Source organism: Phacochoerus africanus, chromosome 1 (genome assembly GCF_016906955.1).
Source record: "Phacochoerus africanus isolate WHEZ1 chromosome 1, ROS_Pafr_v1, whole genome shotgun sequence".
NCBI classification, from domain to species: domain Eukaryota; kingdom Metazoa; phylum Chordata; class Mammalia; order Artiodactyla; family Suidae; genus Phacochoerus; species Phacochoerus africanus.
This window is the reverse complement of record NC_062544.1, coordinates 79,560,656-79,581,501: the sequence shown is the minus strand read 5'-3', so window position 1 is coordinate 79,581,501 and position 20,846 is coordinate 79,560,656. Positions and strand designations below refer to the sequence as shown.

The 20,846-nt window shown below is 39.2% G+C and overlaps 1 protein-coding gene across 3 annotated transcripts in view; it reads right to left on the bottom strand.

Moving 5' to 3' along the window:
• CTNND2 (catenin delta 2) overlaps window positions 1-20,846 on the bottom strand; it is a 1,041,823-nt gene that overhangs the window by 237,087 nt on the left and 783,890 nt on the right. For all 3 annotated transcript variants that reach the window (XM_047768122.1, XM_047768109.1, XM_047768114.1), the window contains exon 11: window positions 9,970-10,183. In XM_047768122.1, coding sequence (XP_047624078.1) covers window positions 9,970-10,183 — 214 coding nt within the window. The remainder of the gene's footprint in view (window positions 1-9,969; window positions 10,184-20,846) is intronic.

Here is a 20,846-nt window from a genome sequence, read left to right as displayed (position 1 = left end):
AGGCGTCTACCCCAGCTCCTGCTGGGGTGTCAGGGCTCATCCTGATGAGAAATCCTTTTTTCCACATCACTCATTCTGCTCATGCTTTTCTGGTCAAACCCCAGCTGATGCTACTGGTGACATCATCTGAATGTTGTAAAAAGGCAGCAATGTTTATGATTCCACTTTCCCAAAGAGGAAAAAAGAGGCATGAATGTGTAACACTCAACCTTTTGCTGGGATTTTTTTCCTCCTGATTCAACCCATGGTGAACTCTGGAAATCAGGTACCACCAGACTAGCTTCATCTGACTCATTAAATCCAATGAGATCTCCATTTATTCATCTTTCCTCCAAAACTGGTTGACTGAACAATAGTGCTCCAAAAATGTCCATGTGTTCATCCCCAGAACCTGTGACTATGTTACCTAATATGGCAAAAGGGACTTGGAAGCTGTGATTAATAAAGAATCTTGAGAGAAGGAGGTTCTCCTGGATTATTCAGGTAGGGCCAAGCTAATCACATGGTCCTTAAGAGCAGAGGACTAGTCCAGGCAACAGTCACAGAAAATGTGACTCTGGAAGACTCAATGGAGATGCCACGTTGCCAGCTTTGAAGATGATGGAAAGTGAGTCACACTCAAGGAATGTGGGTATCCTCTAGGCTGGAAAAGGCAAGGTCTGCCCCCCACCCCCCTACCCGCCAGGCTCCAGAAAGGAACATGGCCCTGCTGACACCTTGATTTCAGCCATTTTAGCCTGGTGAGACTTGTGTTGGACTTCTAACCCCCTGACATAGAAAATAATGAATTCGCATTGTTTTAAGAGGCTACATTTGTGCAAATTTGTTGTAGCAGCAAGAAGTAATGAATATGGACTTCACTGAGTGGTCACTATGGTCTTGGCTCTAGCTGAACCTGGATATACACCTGAGGGCTTGGGGTGGCTTCTTTCCTAAAGGTGATGGGACTTACACCTTTGAACACTGAGAAAGTAGGAGATGACACTGAGATAATGTACCTTCTGAAGCCTTGGAAGTATGTCACCAATTCCACTATGAGGTCACCCCAGCTGCTAAGGAAATTAGACCCCAGAGAGGCACAGAGAACACTTCTGGCAGAGGCTGTGCAGGATAAAAAAGTTAGGGAGGATGGTTTTTACACTTTTGTTAACTTAAGAATTGTGGACTTTGAACTTTAACGTACAATGGTAAGAGATATTGATTTCTAGACTTTAATTCCTTTGAACTTTAATGTCTTTGGACTTCAACATGAAAGTGGATTTAAACTTTGATTTTTAATTTCTCCTTGGGAATTTGGTATTTGGTGGGGATTATATTAAAATTCAAAGCATCTCTAGGTGGCTGGCATTTCATTACTGGAATGTCTCTGTTCATTTTTATCTTTATGATGCTTTTTAATGTTATTGAATAACCTCTGATATACTATGTTGGATAACATGAGTGGACATTATTTGGGATAAGAAATAAACCTGGGATTTAATTTTAAATCTCAGGAAGACAGTGACCCTGGATTTGATTTAAGTTAACATTCTCTTCTGACCCATTTCAGTACCTCTTGGTGTAATACATAAAATGCCCACCAGGAGTCCCAGGTGATCACTGAAAAGCTCCATGAAGACTGAGGAAAGGCTCCCTTGGCAAAATGCTTAGCTCCTGCTTTGGCAAGATGAGCCATGCCTCTGGGTGATCATACAAATAAAACAAGAGGTAAAAAACAAAACAAAACAAAAACAGGTTGGAGGATGTTAGCGGGAAAAATGCTTCCCCTCTGCCCTAATATCTCTTTCCATAAATGGTATTTATACCCCAGAGAGGATTCATGTTACACTCTGGAGTTCTTTAGAAATAGTAAGCTCTTTGGCTAATAGACACAAGCTAATGCCTTTAACTTGGCTTCTGTTGGCAATAGAAATAATATTTGGTAATATTTACACTTTACCAAACTGTTCAAAACTCATGCAGGGAAGATGTGATTTATTAGGGATATAATGGAATAAGGAGAGCATGGAAGGAGTCATTCATCAGATGAGAAATTTCATCACATTCTTCAAGATACAAAACAGACAGAGGTGATTTGGCTGGTGACACTGAAGGGGAAGCCAGGACACGCAGAGAGGAGCCTCCATGCCCATGACCCAGTGAGGTGATTGACTGTCCATGTGGAACCCTAGACCCTCACCTCCAGGACAGAAAAAGTAAACAAAACAGACAAAAAACTGAGAAGAATATTATCCAATACAGTTGACTACATTAGAGAAGAAGAAACTACTGTTGTATCTGAGCCTCAGAGAAAACAAAAACCCTCATCCAGATACTTGAAGGGAACCCCCCCCCACCACAATAGCTCACTTCCACCTGCCCACCTGAAGTCAAGCTCAAGTTTCACCCATGTGTTCAGACAAATGCTCTACTCCTTCCATCTGAAAAATGAACAGAGAACTGAGGGTCTCCACATATTTAAAGTAAGTCTGCAAAATCCAGGAGAAAGGCTCCCATCACAACAAAGAGAGAAAAAATGACATAATAGCAAAGTGAAATGATTCATGATAAAGAAAAAACAAACCTTAGTTCTAAGTAATACACTTAGAGAAATTCAAAAATAGTTTACATTCATAAATTAAGAATAGAGGTTATATTTTAAAAAAACACAAAAGGGAGTTCTTAGAACAAAAATACTACTACTATTATCTCCCTAAATCTCTGTAAAAAACAAACAAACAAGGGAACAAAAAGCCTCATAGATAGGTTGAGGGAAATGTTGAATGCTATCATACATATGATAAAAAGGCAAAGGGCTCCAAATTATACAAGGAAATACAAGAAGGAGGAAAAATCCAACTAGTCTGACTAATACTAATTCGAGAAAGAGTTTTAGAAAAATATCAAGACAATTTTCTGGCACTGGAGGCCATGACTTTTTAAATGGAGGTATCTAATACTAAGGAATTCTTTTGGTATGTATTTAGATATACTGACACATGCATTTATAGTATCAAGGATAAAATTAAATTTTAGGAAACATGCCTTGGAAAAATAATTTTCTATCCCTCCATAGCTAGCAAATATCAATCATGTATGAGGATTTAGTACTGACATTTTCAGAATTTCATCTCTCAAACACTTTTTTTAAGGAACTTATAAGAGAGTACACCAAGAAAGACGAAGTCCTGGGCTTTAGGACACAGAATTTCTAACTCAGGAAAATTATGCAGCAGGTCTAGACAGCAATCATCCAAATCTGCCCCAGGGAGAAGATTCTGGTAGGGAGATCTTTAAAAAACCAGGGAATGAATGGTGATCAAAATCTCAGACAAAGTTGAGCTGGTAGTCATCATGGTTGATGGAAGGACCATTCAGATATGATGCTAGAAATGCTCTATTGTTCAGGATCATCACTTTGGACCAATGAGCAAAGAAATGTGACTGTAGGATACCATATGGGTCTGTTCTTCCATTGTAATGCACAATCTCTAGCTTTCAACTTTTGGAATCAAGCTATAGAGAAGATTGTCTCTGGTTATGGAATAGATAGCAAATATATTCAACCCATGCAATAAAAGTCAAGTATGACGACAGAGGCTGTGAAGGAGAAAGCTGAAGACACAGGAGCACTAATATCCTCATCTTACAAAATGGGTAAGAGATAGTGTCTGTGTTAGACGGAAGAAATGGAGGTTTAACTCAAGTTCCTGAGTGAATTTGCAGAGGAAGCAAGAATAATGATCCCGGATAAATGCCTAAGAGTGGGGTTGCTGGGTCATATGGTAGTTCTACCTATAGTTTTCTAAGGTACCTCCCATACTGTTCTCCATAGTGATTGTACCAGCTTACATTCCCACCAACAGTGCAGGAGGGTTCCCTTTTCTCCACACCCCCTCCAGCATTTGTTATTTGTGTACTTATCAATGATGGCCATTCTGACTGGGGTGAGGTGGTATTTTACGGTAGTTTTGATTTGCATTTCTCCAATTATCAGGGATGTTGAGCATTTTTTCATGTGTTTGTTGGCTATCTGTATATCTTCCTTGGAGAAGTGTCTATTCAGGTCTTTTGCCCATTTTTCCACTGTGTTGTTGGCTTTTTTGCTGTTGAGTTGTATAAGCTGTTTGTACATTTTAGAGATTAAGCCCTGGTCAGTCGCATCATTTGAAAGTACTTTCTCCCATTCCGTAAGCTGTCTTTTTGTTTTCTTTTTGGTTTCCTGTGCTGTGCAAAAGCTTGTCAGTTTGAGGTCCCATTGGTTTATTTTTGCTTCATGATAATGTGAAAAAAAGAATGTATACATGTATGTGTAACTGGGTCACCATGCTGTACAGAAGAAAAAAAATGTATTGGGGAAATTTAATAAAATAAAATACGAAAAAAAAAAAGAATAATGATCCCACCATTTAGGAAAGAAGGAAAAGAAGGCTTGAGTGGTGAAAATGTGAAATATCCTCTCCATTATGTTAGAAAGTCAGTACTAAAAGCCTATGAAAATTGACTTAGAGTGAGATGAGCATATTATTTAAAGACAAGGCATAATCATGAGAAAACTAAAACACAAAGCAACACAGAGCAAAAATTAAGACTGAATGCCTCTAAGGGAACTGGGAGGAGGGTAGATGAGGGAGGATGATGCTATGGTTTTCATTACAAGCATTCCTATACTATTTTATTTTTGACTATATCCATTATTTTGATTTAAAAATATCAGAAGACAGTGCATTTAATTATCATCCAATCCTTCACAAGTAGTTGTTTTAAGAAGATGCATTAAGAAATCAGGCCAATAAAGTCTTATTTATTTTAAACACAGCAACACTATTAAGTAAGCTCTCATGGCTCTGCATTTATTTGCATGAATTTATTTCCCTGACCAACAAAAATTTGTTCATATTTGGGAATAGGTGTAGGACAGCCTGGATGTAGGTCTGTTTGGTTTCCTGGGGGCTGACTGAGTAGCTTAAATAAGGGGAAGTTATTGACTCATTGGTTCTAGAGGGTACAAGTTCAAGATCAAGGTGTCACTAGGGTTGGTTCCTTCTGAGGCTGTGAGGGAGTCTCTGGTCCATGGGTCTCTCCTGGCTTCTGGCTGTTTGCTGGCCATCCTTGGTGCTCCTTGGCTTGTAGAAGCATCATTTTGCCTTCTGCCTTCACCTTCACATGGCATTCACTTTCTATGTGCCTGTATCCATTTTTTTTTTCATAAAGACATCAGCTATATCAGATTAGGGGCCCATCTTCTTACCCTAGCATCCTAACTTAACTAATTACATCTGAGTCACATAGAGCATCTATGGGTTAGGATTCCAACATATGAATTTTGGGGACATGTAACTCAACTTTGGAGCCCTTTGGAGAGAAGGAATTAAACCAACTGACCTACAGAGAAGGAATTAAACCAACTAACCTACAGAGAAGGAATGAAACCAACTTTGGAGCCCTTTGGAGAGAAGGAATTAAACCAACCCACTGTTGTCACTCAGTGGGTTACAAACCCCACTAGTAGCCATGAGAATGCCCTAGCCTTGCTCAGTGAGTCAAGGATCTGGCATTGCCGTGGGCTGTGGTGGAGGTTGCAGATCTCACGTTGCTATGGCTGTGGTGTAGACTGGCAGCTGCAGCTCTCATTTGACCCCTGGCCTGGGAATTTTCATATGCCATAGGTGCAGCCCTAAAAAGAAAAACAAAAAACAAAAAACTGACCTATTGCTAGTACATAAAATAGTTAAAATTGAGGCCTGTTTCCTACTAAAAAGGAAAGACTATTTGGGTATATGAAGCATTAGATGCAAGAATACACTCTGTTCTTGGAGAAGCAAAACTCTTAAGGACATTTGCTTTCAACCAAAATAAAACTTATTTATTGAGCTTTATGGTTTAATAAAGACTGTTTTATGATGATTTGTAAAGCATTCTGTAATCTTTAGCTGGGCATTTCAAAATTTAGGTTGATTATTTCCATCTTTAGAGAGAGAAAAATTGTATTAGTCAAGCCCAAAGGACATCCAGCATTTCTAATCAAAGTTTATTTGCTTAGGAACATTTGAAGTAATGGCTAGCATATAATAGCTTCAACTGTGTTTAAATAAAATTCTGATCATCATCTCATAGTAATTATTGCATAGGAAGAAAATTATTTATTGCAAGGCCTAACAGGCAGTGGCAATATACTCTGCTGTGAATAGACACTGCAGTGCAAACAGGCAGCTGTTTTTTTTAAGCATGCATAGTTATGTTTTAAATGTAAATGCATGTAAATACTTCAATTATTAACATCTTATTATTGCTCAAACAGCTTGCCAAGGAATACTCAGTAAAGAATTTAAAGCTCTGCAAGATCATTTATTTCATTTTGTCTTTTATAGTTTATAATTTGGTGCACTAGATCCTTTAGGATACATAGCCTAAGTCTCATCTAAAGTCAGATTTATAAACATGCTTTATTTTTTCAAAATCACTAAAATTGTTCTTTTGAATATTTGTTTACAAAACTTCCTAGTTTGTAAATACTAGGGAGGAATTCAAAGTGTAAGTTACCTTCCCTTCCCCTGACCCAGAGACTGTTTTCAACATGATCTGTTTTCATGAATTCACTAACAGATAGGAAGGAAAATGCAACAGAAAAAAAAACTCTGTGTAGTAGAAGGGCCTGGAACATCCTTACTCCTTGGTGAGCAAGTCTGCTGAAGAATTACAAAGAAAGGGCATAGCTGCTATTTTCGAATCACTGTTTAATTCATGCACAAATGTCTAACCTAGTTCCCAAAGGTCTTGAGGAGGGGGCTTGTGACAAGGGAAGTGAAACTGATCCTTTTTACTCTAGCTGGGCCACCAGCTCATGCTGCTGGAGAGACAGGGGGTCATGATATGACAGTGGGGGCAAACCTTTGTGCTTCTCAAAAGGAATAGAATAAAAGGAATATAATCTCTCTGTATAACAAGTCCAGGCATCTTTCCTGCAGCCAAAGCTTCACAAGGAAACTTGTCATTCTGAAGAGTTTATCTGCCCTGATGTTTCTAAATTGGGTTCACATAGAAATTTTTGATGCTGCTCAGGTGCACATAATGGGTGACACCCAGCATCTGTCAGAAGCAGCCCTAAAGCAATGGAGGAGCCAGCCGTCAGCTCTTTCATAGTGGCTTCAAATACAAGAAGCGCAGGGTATGCTGGGGTGGATGATGTCGTGGGACAGAGGCACTGCTGCCATCTCCTTCCTTTTTTTTCACATATAGCAGTGGGCTTACATATATTCTTTGTTTTATTTTATTTTTGCCATTGCTGTTTCTTGCAAAACCATACCTTCTATCTGGACTCAATTCTCTTCTTAAGTACATCCTTCAGTATTCCTTTCAGTGAAGGTTTGCGATGATAAACTCTATCTTTGCCTGAAAATATCATTGTTGAGGCATCCTTCTTGAATAATACTTCAGCTGGGTATAAAGTTCTACATCGATGGTTATTCTTCTTTTCCACTTTGTGCCATCTTGTAACTGAAGTCATTAATCATCTCCACCTTTTGCATGTGGTTGTATTTCTTTGCAATGCAATAAGCCATCACAGAGAATGCTTCTAGAAAAGGGTTTTGCATTGGAGCAAATCCAAACTTCAGTGAAATCCAATCCTTTTCAAATCATGAAATGGATACGTAGGTATACAGGAGGTTGTTTGTTTAGTTATGCTGGCCTCTCACATTCATTAGCAAGGGCTTAGTGCATATAAGCACCATGGTGTTTGTTTTCCATCATGTACATCGAATCCTTTCTTTTGCAGGCATTTCCAATATAAACACAGTCCATGAAAGTAAGAATGGGTGTTCATAGCTATAATGGCAGGGTGTGTTTTCAATTATTTAACTCACCCCCAAACTATTCTACACATTATAATATGTGCACAATAACAGTTTACCTTCCCTGCCTGACCATGTCACCCCATGTTAATTTAGTGCAAAACGTTACTATAACACTGCAACCCTTAACAACTAATTTTTCCCTACAAAGACAATCCTCCATTTAGAGACATAAAAAAACAAAAGGGAACAAAGTCAGGGCCTACTTCCAATTTAGTAAGAGTGTGAAAGAGAGCAACAATCTTAAAGGGGGTAGGTTAAAATGTGATGAAGCTGGGAGTCTTGACCCAGAATGAACAAATATTCATGATGCTAGCTAGCTTCAGTAATTTATTTTTTTAAAAGAACAAGTTCACATATGCTCATTGGCAGAGCTATAAGAAAATTTTAGAGTTGAGTCAGGTCACTAGAATCATGGATAATGCAAAGATCTCCCCACCCCCAACCTCTAGCATATGGAAGTTCCTGGGCCAGGGATATAACCTGTGTCTCCACAGTGACCAGAGCTCCTACAGAGGCACAACCCACTGTGCCACAGTAGGAACTCCATAAAAAATCCTTTTTTTAGAGTCAATTTTGCAATCCACTTGCCAAATACTTGCTTGAAGGGGTATTTTGATGAACCAGAAAACAAATATCACATAGAACAGCAATATGAACATAATCTTTTTCTTTTTTACCATTGCACCTGTGGCATGTGAAAGTTCCCAGGCCAGGGTTTGAATCAGAGCTGCAGCTGCCAGCCTATACCACCTCCACAGCAACATGGGATCTGAACCACATCTGCCACCCACACCACAGCCCATGGCAACGCTGGATCCTTAACCCCCTGAGTAAGGCCAGGGATGGAACCTACATCCTCACGGACACTATGTCAGGCTCTTAACCCACTGAGCCACAAGGGGAACTCCAATATGTACATAATCAAAAAGGGTGATTTGAAATTCCACATTGAGGCCACTGATGCCCTTAGCCCTCCAATAAATAAAAACGCACATTTAAAAAGTGAGGGACAACAGTAAATGACTAATGTTTCCTGTGTCCATACCTATTCCAAGAAAGGTACATATTAAATGTTTTACATGTTCTCATTCATTAATCCTATGGCCTTCTAAGGTAGTTACCAGAATTATGTGCATTGCACAAAACTCTGAAGTTCTATGCTCATGGAAAGACTTTCTCTCATGAAAACTTCTGAAAAAAAAAAAACAAACTTTTTTTTTTTGTCCAGGCCTGAGGCATACAGACATTCCCAGGCCAGGGACTGAACCCATGCCACAGCAATAACCTGAGCCACAGCAGTGACAACGACAGTTCCTTAACCCACTAAGGCACCAGGGAAGTCGTTTTTTTCTTCTGAAAACTTTCTTAATCTATAAGATTACATAACCTGGAGGCTTTGACTAGGCATAAATATTTGATTCAAAAACTACTAAGTACATGGAGTTCCCGTCGTGGCGCAGTGGTTAACGAATCCGACTAGGAACCATAAGGTTGCGGGTTCGGTCCCTGCCCTTGCTCAGTGGGTTAACGATCCGGCGTTGCCGTGAGCTGTGGTGTAGGTTGCAGATGCGGCTCAGATCCCGCGTTGCTGTGGCTCTGGCGTAGGCCGGTGGCTACAGCTCTGATTCAACCCCTAGCCTGGGAACCTCCATATGCCGCGGGAGCGGCCCAAGACAACAACAACAACAACAAAAAAAAAAAACACAAAAAAACTACTAAGTACAATAAGCTCTCTGTTGTTAATCACACTCTAACCCAAAATACATACCTCATTAGCAGTAACTCACATGTTTTGTCCTTTCATCAGTTATGATTAATGTCCTGCTAATGCCTACCCATGGGTACTGCAAAATGTCCACTACTTCTAAATCAAATGACATAGACTGACATATGGTCATAGAATTTTTGGAGGGTTATGTTTATTAGATTCTAACTACTGAATATAACCAATCTACCAGTGTGACATCTGATACCCTTTTATTCACTTCTGTCACTGGCAAACAGGCACGGGTGGCTTGTGTCCTTAGCCCCTGGAGAAGCAGGGACCATACTACTTGATTAGCTCACAGCTACCTTGATGGATGATGGGAAATTGATTGTGAGCATCAGCCATGCTGTTAGTAAGGATGCTAACCTGTGACCAGCTCCCGGATCTCCAGGTCGGTGGTCTTGCGGAGCAACCTCACCAGTGCTGGGATGCCTGCACAGTTCTTCAGGGCGATTTTGTTATCATCGTTGGCTTTCCCGTACACCAAGTTTCTCAAGGCTCCACAGGCACTACGGTGGACTTCCGTCATCCGATGATCCAGCAGGTCTACCAGGAGCTGGATGCCTCCTTGTCTCCTTATCTGAAAGAGCCAAGGACACACCTTTTGCCTTAGAGGGGAAGGTTTCACTATTAAAACCCAGACAGATTTTTTCATATGACATGGGTGCTACAATTAATTGCCCTGAACTGAATGAAGGCCTTTTACAAAGGGAAAAGAAAACACATTATTGCTCTCTTTAGAATCTATTGCTTTGACTTTTCTTAATATCCTATGGATTAAAAATTCAAATGTATTTCCTTTCAAGCTGGAGCATTTTGAAAAGTTGATTTTAACCTCCTACTGGGCATCTCAGCCATTTCTCTCTATGAAAATATGCCACATACTTGTATAAAGCAGATGGAGGGGGCAAAAGAATGATTCTCCCTCCAAAGACTTATTATATGTAACCACTGTCTTAAAAGGCTGCAAGACTGATAGACAGAATGTGAAAATTATGCTTAATAGGGAAATGCTCCCAACCTTTTAAAGGAAGCAGAAGCTAAAAGAGGAACCAGAAATGACACAGGGTTTTTCATCTGAGAAGACTGGAAAATAAGAAAGTCACTCACAATGAAAGCTGGTCAGAACACTAAGACCAGGGCATGTTATACTTAACTTAGGTATTTTATTAATAACACCCACAAAATAACATTACATTTGTGAGTTCTTTTACCTAAAGAGAAATGTGTTTTTTAAATAAGTAAATGAAAGAAAATATCCCTTGCAATATGTTTCTACATGTGTGTTCCCTCTCTGTCCTTTCATTTTTAGACCCTATTTTAAAACTTAAACGGCAAACAAATTGTCTAGTTAACATGCAGACCATTTCATGGAGTTTTCATTAGCAGAGCTGTATTTGAATATTTCTGCATTTGGAAAAAGCATACAATTCACTCAGTAATATTCTTTTCTTTTGTTAACCTCAAGATCCATCAGTGATTGAAGAATTATAATTTGGCATGAATGAATATAATTTGGCACCTTCCGTATTTAGTTTTCTTATTACAGAAAATTTATTCATTCCACAGCTGGGCAGGCACACAGAGCTAAACCTACAAACTCTTTCAAAGGTGCTCAAATACCACATTCTCCAGCTACACCACATAATACTGCCATCTGGGAGGTTAACGAAGATGTGGGACATACACACAATGGAATACTATTCAGCCATAAAAATAGAATGACGTAGTGCCATTGGCAGCAACATTGCTAGATCTAGAGATGATCATACTAAAGAAAGTCAGAGAAAGATAAATATCACATGATATCACTTATATATGGAATCTAAAATATGGCACACATGAACTTATCTATGAGACAGAAGCAGATTCACAGACATAAAGAAGAGACATGGTGGCCAAGTGGGAGGGGTTGTGCATTTGGTTTGGGAATTTGGGGATTAGTATATGCAAACTAGTATACATAAAATGGATAAACCACAAGGTTCTACTGTACAGCACAGGGAACTATATTCAATATCTTATAAAAAACCATAATGGGAAAAATAGTCCAATTATTATGTTTCTTCTCTTTTTTTAATGGCTGTACCCAGGGCCTATGTAAATTCTGGGGCCAGATCAAATCCAAGCCACAACTGTGACCCATGTTGCACCTGTGGCAATGCCAGATCCTTTAACCCACTGCGCCAGGCTGGAGATTGAACCCTCACTCCACAGCACCCAGAGCTACTGCAGTTGGATTTTTTTTTTCTTTTTTTTGCTTTTTAGGGCTGCACCCACGGCCTATGGTTCCCAGGTTCCCAGGCTAGGGGCCCAATCAGAGCTACAGCTGCCAGCCTACACCACAGCCACAGCAACTCAGAATCCAAGCTGCATCTGTGACCTACACCACAGCTCATGACAACGCTGGATCCTTAACCCACTGAGTGAGGCCAGGGATCAAACTTGCATCCTCATGGATGCTAGTTGGATTTGTTAACCACTGAGCCACTAAGGGAACTCCCTGCAGTCGGATTTTTAACCCACCGCATTCTTCCTATAGTACGAACTTGTTCATCACGTTTATTGTTGCTGTCTTTCTTCTGCTAGAATGTATGTACTTGGAGGGCAACCCGCTCTTTGTTTTCTTCACTGATAGAACTCCATCCTTATTCCAAGTGCAATGCCAGGCACATGGTAGATGTTCAACAAATATTTGTTGAGTAATTGAGGAGGGAGCACGTATTACTTGTTATAACAGTGTTTCTTCCTCAGGTTAGCTGATATCAGCTGTTCAAAACTGAGTCATATCTCTCAAGAAAGAAAAAAAAAACCCTTTTCTGAACACATATGAATGTTTCCAAGGTGCCACAGCTACTCTTCCAAGACCAGTTTACATAAAAAAATGAAAGCATGCGTCACTTACATAAGGTGGACCTCCTCACGATTCAAAATATGCTAGGAGGAACTATTCTGTCCCCTAACCAAATAGAAACAGAGAAAGTTGAAATCCTCACAGAAGTCATGGATTCTAAGTCCCTAATTAGAAAACACAAATGTTTTGTAGATATATATTTAGAATGGACAAGCAATGAGGTCCTATTGTACAGCACAGGGAACTATATCCAGCCTCTTGGGATAGAACAAGATGGAAGATACTATGAAAGAATTATATATATGTATGACTGGTCACTATGCTGCACAGCAGAAATTGACTCAACACTGTAAATCAACTATACTCTAATAAAAAATAAATTAAAATAGAAAAAGAAAACATGAAGGTGGTATTACATCACCTATGATATCAAGACCAGGAATAGAGGACAGGGGGCCTGGCCCAGAGAGGAACAGGGTTGTAGAGAGAAGGGCAATAGGGTCCCTGAGATGCCTGCACAGCCTGTAGTGGTGAAAGCACTGAGGGAAAGTGGCTAAAGGGATCATTGACTCCATTAGAAAAAGCTAAGAGCTGGTTTAATGGTGCTGAATTCTCTTAGCTTTTGCGTGTCTGTAAAGCTTTTGATTTCTCCTTCAAATCTGAATGAAAGCCTTGCTGGGTAAAGTAATACGATAGCCAAGACATGGAAACAACCTAAATGTCCGTCGACAGAAGAGTGGATAAAGAAGATGTGGTACAGATACACAATGGAATATTACTTAGCCATTAAAAGGAAAGAAATAACAACATTTGCAGCAACATAGATTGACCTAGGAATTATCATGATAAGTGAAGTCAGTCAGACAGTGAGATACCAGTATCATATGCCATCACCGACATGTGGAACCTAAAAAAAGGACACAATGAATGTCTTTGCATAACAGATACTGACTCACAGACTTTGAAAAACTTATGGTTTCCAAATCAGGCAGGTTGGAGAGTGGGGAATGGAAATGCTATAAAATTGGGTTGTGATGATCACTATACAACTATAAATGTAATAAAATCCATTGAGTATTTTTTTAAAAAAGAAAAAGCTAAGAAAAGATCAGAAAACAACTTTTCCCTAACTTACAGTCTCACTCAGGGCCTGCTTGGCACCCACCCAGGAAAGATGAAGTCTATTGCTAAATCCATGTCTTGTACATACATTTGAGCTATAACACATCCACTTTATTTCTACTTGTACAAAAAGCTTATACTATGCATGCCCTTTTCTCTATGTGTATTTGCATGTGTGTGCTTTACTTTAAAAATTATCTGGAGTTTCTGCCATGGCTCAGCAGTTAGCGATCCTGAATAGCATCCATGAGGACACAAGTTCAATCCCTGGCCTTGCTCAGTGGGTTAAGGATCTGGCGTTGCTGTGAGCTATGGTGTAGGTCACAGATATGGCTCAGATCCCTCGTGGCTGTGGCTGGCAGCTATAGTTCTGATTGGACCCCTAGCCTGGGAACTTCCATATGCTGTGGGTGTGGCCCTAAAAAGACAAAAAGACAAAAAGAAATTATCTAAGTTTAACTATTTTAATAATGATGAAACTATACAAGAGGTAATGAAGTTCATGGTCATTAAAAGCAAATGGTATATAAATCTAACTCTCTCTCTTAGCCATTCTGTATATTAAAGATTCCTAATTTATGATAATATATTTCCCATTCATACAACTTAATGAATTAAGCTATTAAAATATTATTCCAAAGCTTTAGGAGGGAAAATTAATTCAAAATGAAGGCAATATCAATTCTTAATAGTATAATGAGAAAATGATGTTTTCAGTATGACCCTAATTAATGCCATATATCCAAATATATAATGAAATCAAATTCTATTTTAATCTATTTAGGGCAACTCAAATAAGATGATAAACTTTTACATTCGGACTTATTTTGGGGGTCACTGGATCATCAATACAAAAATCTTTTGTTTTCTTGGGATTGAATTTTATCTAAGAATATGAGAACCCTACTTGAGTTTTCTGAAGCCAAACATTTGGTCATTGACAGATGTGAAATGTGATGGTCAGGTCCTCGGTTCTTTTTTTTTTTTTTAGGGCTGCAGGTACGGTGTATGAAAGTTCCCAGGCTAGAAGTCAAAGAGCTGCAGCTGCCAGCCTACACTGCAGCCACAGCAACGCAGGATCCTAGCCATGTCTACGACCTACACCGCAGCTCATGGCAACACTGGATCTTTAACCTACTGAGCAAGGCCAGGGATCGAACCCACATCCTCATGGATACTAGTCAGGTTCATTACCACTGAGCCACAATGGGAACTTCCAGGTCCTTGGTTCTTTCTTTTCCTGCAGCCTCCCTGCTCCCAAAAGGACCGGAAAGAAAGCCTTAAGGTAGACTTTGAATTCTCTTTCAGGGTCTTTATTCCCTGAAGGACCTCTGGGTATTATGGATGGTCTGCTTTTCTCTTGGATCTTCCCTCTCTTTAACGTCTCCTTGCCCCTAATTCTTCTGGTTTCTTCTTGTACTCAACCTTACACTCTCATAAGGCTCCAAACAAACCCATTTCAAATATCAATTTGAAAAATGCTCAGGGGGAAGTCTCTTCTTTGAAAAGTCACCTTACCTCTCTCGCACTAAATGGCAAGCAACCTATTTTCCTATAAGCCTCCCCATGCACTGTTCCACATCCAATAGTGGGGACCCTTGTTTTAGCCCCCGCACTATTATTTCAGGCCAGTGTACTTTCTCCCTTTCCTCCCTTCATCATCTTCATGCAGAATTCTTCAAAAGCCAAATCTTAAAAGAATCTAGCTTTAATTCATTGAAACAGAATCAATAAAACACTATATAATATCCAATACATACAAAATATAGCAAAGTAAAATTCACTAGAAGAATATCTGTCATAGGTAGTAAGTTAATAAATACATATCACATGAATGGAAGAGTGGTATAGTTTTTATTGCGTGTTGGTTTCCTTCTCTCTCTCTCTCTTTTTTTTTTTTAAAAAAACAACTATTTTTAGGTAGATGTTATTTTTAGAGCAGCTTTGCATTCACTGCAAAAATCAAGCAGAAAGTACAGAGAGTTCCCACACACCACTGTCCTCACACATGCTCAGCCTCCTCTATTATCAATACCCTCCTCCAGAGCCCTACATTTGTCACAATGCATGGACCTACATCAACACACATTATCACTCTAAGTACATATTTTACATTAGGGTCCACTCTTGGGTATTGTACCTTCTATGGATCTGGATAAATGTATAATGACATGGATCCACTATTACCATATCACACAGAATAACTTTATTGCCCTAAAAATACTCTATGCTTTGCCATTCATTCTCCCACTCCTTCTCCCTAACTCCTGGGAACCTTTTACAGTCTCCACAATTTTGCCTTTTCCAAAAAGAAGTTCATTTAACTAGAATCATCCAGTACGGCCTCTTCAAATTGGCTTCTTTCACCAAGTAATTTGCATGTTAGAGTCCTCCACGTCTTTTGTGGCTTGATAGCTCATTTCTTCTTAGTGCTCAATAATATTCCATTGTCTAGACATAACATAGTTTATTTATTCATTCACCTACTAAAGGACATCTTGGTTGCTTCCAAGTTTTGGCAGTTAGGAAGAAAGCTGCTATGAACATCTGTGTGCGGGTTTCTGTATGGATATAAATTTTCAACTCCTTTGGGCAAATACCAAGGGGAGCTCTTATTGGGTTGTACATTGAGAGTATGTTTAGTTTTGTAAGAAGCCACCAAACCATCTTCCAAAACAGCTGTACCATTTTGCATTCCCACCAGCAATGAACGAGAGTTCCTGTTGCTCCACATCCTCACCAGCACTTGGCATTGTCACTGTTCTGCACTGTGGCCAGTCTACTTTGTTGTGGTATCTTATTGCTGTATTTCTTTGTCTTTTCAGACTGACTATGTGACTCTGATGTATTTACATTAATACAGAAGACGAAATAAAAGCTATCAATATTGAACCATGTAGAGGAAAACAATGGTTTGAACTGGATCTGGACTGAACAAATCTTATATCTGCTACTTTCCTGAACTTGATAGGTGTGACATAAAATTCACAATTTATGGTAAGGCAAGACAAATTTAAAAGTAAAAACACTCTTCTTCTCTGCCCTTTGGCCTCTTCTTTCCCACTGGGCAATGTCTATCTGCATTATGCATCAACCAAAACTTCCCCAAATGCAGGAATACCTGCTTAGCCATAAAGAGAAACATTTCCTAGCACCAACAAGACAATTCTTTTACTTTTTTATTTTTTAGTCTTTTTTTTTTTTTTGCCTTTTCTAGAGCCGAGGTTCCCAGGCTAGGGGTCGAATCGGAGCTGCAGCCCTGGCCTACACCAGAGCCATAGCAGCATGGGATCTGAGCCGCGTCTGCAACCTACACCACAGCTCATGGCAACGCCGGATCCTTAACCCACTGAGCAAGGCCAGGGATTGAACCTGCAACTTCATGGTTCCTAGTCAGATTCATTAACCACTGCGGGAACTCCAAGACAATTCTTTTAAAGAAAACATCCCGTCTGAACCCCTAAGGGGTCACATGGTGCTTAGACCTGGATTATGTAAACTGTCAATAATAGATCATTTGATATACAGACCTCCGTCTCAGAAAACATATATAATTGTGCCTTGACTTCTAATGGGTGAAACAGTTCTCAGCGCTTTCTAAGATGCTCTTCCTGGGTTATAATCCTTAAATTTTTGGCTCGAATAAAATTTTCCATTTCTTTCCTAGACTGATCGATTTTTCATCAACATAGGGAATGACTGGAAAGGGTTTTTCATATATAACCTGAAGAGACAGTCTTAAATTCATTTATTTAATGATTCTTTGATACATGGTCCACTTTAGTTCCTATGTCAATAGCTCACATTTATTCTTCTGCTTAGCTGAGAACCTCAGGTATTGAGATGGAGAGAGTATTCTCTAAGAAATAAGGAAGATGGAGCTGATGAACCCCATACTCAGGGGAAATAAAAATGAATTAACCAATCAGAAGAAGCAAAACGCTGCCCTGCTAACTGTCCTTTTAGGCTGTTTACAAAGATGGCACCATAAAATCAAATATAGACTATTTCTAGGATGAAAGCAGAGACACATGTGCAAAAAATCAGTAAAGCTCACCCAGTTTGCACCAAGGAAGAAATGAAAATAGCTTATGTACCTTTACCATACGATCCACTATTTAAAAGTTCTTCTGATTTAAATTCTCGAATTAAAGTTATCTAAAAATCATTCAGGCATAGGATGCAACGGTTTTTTTCCTTGCTTTTCCATGGCAAGGCAGAATATATAGAACCCCTTTAAATCAGAAAATAAATGGTTGAGCAATCCAACATGAGAAAAATGCAAGTCATGCATTACAACCCATTGGAGCAAATGAAGCCTCACCACATAGTGGATCTGGTACTCTTAACATTCTCTGCATTTATTGAGAATAAACTATCTTTATCAACTGAATTAGCTATCATCATTAAATTGATATAGACATCAATGAATAATCCAGAACATATCCAAGTACGGGAGTGTTTGTATGTTCATGACAGTCTTCCTAAAATTGTAATGATGATGTACAGTGGGTTAAAAAATTACTCTTAACAGGGAACAGAATTCCTCTTGGGTTGTACCTGTCTTCATTTAGAAAAATACTTGTTTTTGAGGACAGCAGACCCTGAGGGTATGAGCTATTGCTCGTCTACTCTGAGGAATTTGGAGCTGAGACTAGAAGAGAAAAGAGGCTAGAGTAGCTTTCTGTTAACCTACTGGTTGGTAAGATAAGGACCTCAAACATCTAAGGACCTCGGTGTACATTTCCCCACCTCTCAGGGTTCTATTACATTTGAAGTAAAATGGATACATCTTTGTGCTTCTGGTTTAGTTCTAAAAGAAACTAGGCTGGACCAGACATGCAAAGTAAATTTAAATCCTAGTCTGTAGGATTAATAATAAACCATACTGGAGTTCCTGTTGTGGCGCAGCGGGCATGAGCCCAACTAGTATCCATGAGGACATGGATTCCATCTCTGGTCTCACTCAGTGGCTTAAGGATCCTGTGATGCCATGAGCTGTGGTGTAGGTTGCAGATGCAGGTCAAATCTGTGTCGCTGTGGGTGTGTTGTAGACTGGCAGCTGCGGCTCTGATTCACCCCTAGACTGGGAACTTCCATATGCTGCAGGTGGAGCCCTAAAAAAAAAAACAAACAAAACTTCCTCTGGCTCTAGATATTCATTAACAATCAAGTCACAATGTCTGAGAACTGGTTTAGAGAAAGCTGACAAAAAGCCCTATGGACTCAGTGATTTCAGTGAATTTCCAATTCACTGTAATCTCTCAATGATGCTGCCTAGAAAAATTTTAAAAATAGATAGTTGTTTTATATTTCTTATTCATATTTAAAAATTAAGTATTTGTCCCTGCTTAAAAGTTTGTGGCTCTGAAATCTGAGACTTAACCAGAGGTAAATAAATCTCACTGAAAATTTTAATGTAGAAACTGCAGCTACCAGTTTTGAAAATACGTATTTTACCTCTGAACACTATTCCTCATCCTTACAGTTAAGCCCATTAGACAATCAGGGTTTCTATATAATTTGGATTGATGTATGAACATGTAGTTGCCTCTGAGTAAATCAGAAGTACAATTTTTTTTTCCTGCACCCTGGCATGTGGAATTTTCTGGGCTAGGGAAAATTGCACTGACAACACCAGGTCCTTAACCCACTGCTCCACAAGAGAACTCCAATAGCACAATTCTTAAAGTTTAAAATCTTTTTCAGTTTTATGAAAGAAACCTAGTTTTGAGGATTTAGGGTTGTTTTTAGTATTAAATGACATCCCAAATGTAAATTGCTTAACAAACAGGTCAATAAATATTGTCTTCTAAGGAACTACCTACCCACTATATCAACTTTTTTTTTTTGTCTTTTGTCTTTTTAGGGCTGCACCAGAGGCATATGGAGGTTTCCACGCTACTGGCTGAATCAGAGCTATAGCCACCAGCCTACACCACAGGTTGCAAGCTGCATCTGTGACCTACACCACAGCTCATGGCAATGCCAGATCCTTAACCCACTGAGCAAGGCCAGGGATTGAACCTGCATCCTTATGGATGCCAGTCAGATTCATTTCCGCTGAGCCACGATGCCTATATCAACTTCTTAAAGGACACTCTTTAAAGACACTATTACCTGGTCAATATATGAATTAACTTAATAATACGCTCATATAACATATGATAGAATCAGTGAAAAGCATACCATTCAGAATTACAACTTCATAAATTTCATTTAGTGTGTAAACCAACTGTATATTATGAATACGTCATAAATCCAAGTGGTATATAACTAATGAGATTACATAAGGGATATACTTATTCTAGAATGAACTGTATGTACTGTATTGGTCATTTAAAAAAATAACATCAAAGCGTGCTGCATTGATATTGCACCCAGGAGATATTTTGCTAGGCATATTTTCAAAGCAAGTGCAGTGAATGAATTAATCTATATTTTTAAAAGAAGAGACATGCAATGGTTTTTTGTTTGTTTGTTTGTTTTGTTTTGTTTTTTGTCTTTTTGCCATTTTCTTGGGCTGCTCCCATGGCATATGGAGGTTCCCAGGCTAGGGGTCTAATCGGAGCTGCAGCCACCGGCCTATGCTAGAGCCACAGCAACGCAGGATCCGAGCCGTGTCTTCAACCTACACCACAGCTCACGGCAATGCCGGATTCTTAAACCACTGAGCAAGGCCAGGGATCGAACCCGCAACCTCATGGTTCCTAGTTGGGTTCATTAACTGCTGAGCCATGACGGGAACTCCACAATGGTTTTTCTTGTTATGGTAACTGACCAGGAAAAAAAGCATTTGAAATAATTTTGAGATGATAATAGTTCTTGGAAAAAGAGAATTTTTTTTTCTAAAATACAGAGAGAATTATTAGGCAAAAAGAGAGAAGGACCATGTTTTGATTTTATTAACAAATTAGCTTCTAATAAACATAAAAATGCAACTAGCAGCAAAACATATAACCAGGAACAAGTTAAATGACTCAGAAGGTTCTAGTTCATGCAGATTTCCCCAGATGCTATACATGTACCATGATGTAGGATGTATCTAGCAGAAAGCTATTTGGGTTTTGAAACTGATGTGGAAAGAATAAAGAAGTCTACAAATATATTACTACAGTTAATTGAGTTGCCTTAATTTTCCAATCCAAAGCCCTCTACATTCCTAGAATCTTTGTCCCCGTGGATAAATTTCCAAATCCAGCTTCCACCCCATTGAACATGCCCTCACCTGGCACTGAAGACCATCACAGAGATAACTGCACAAACA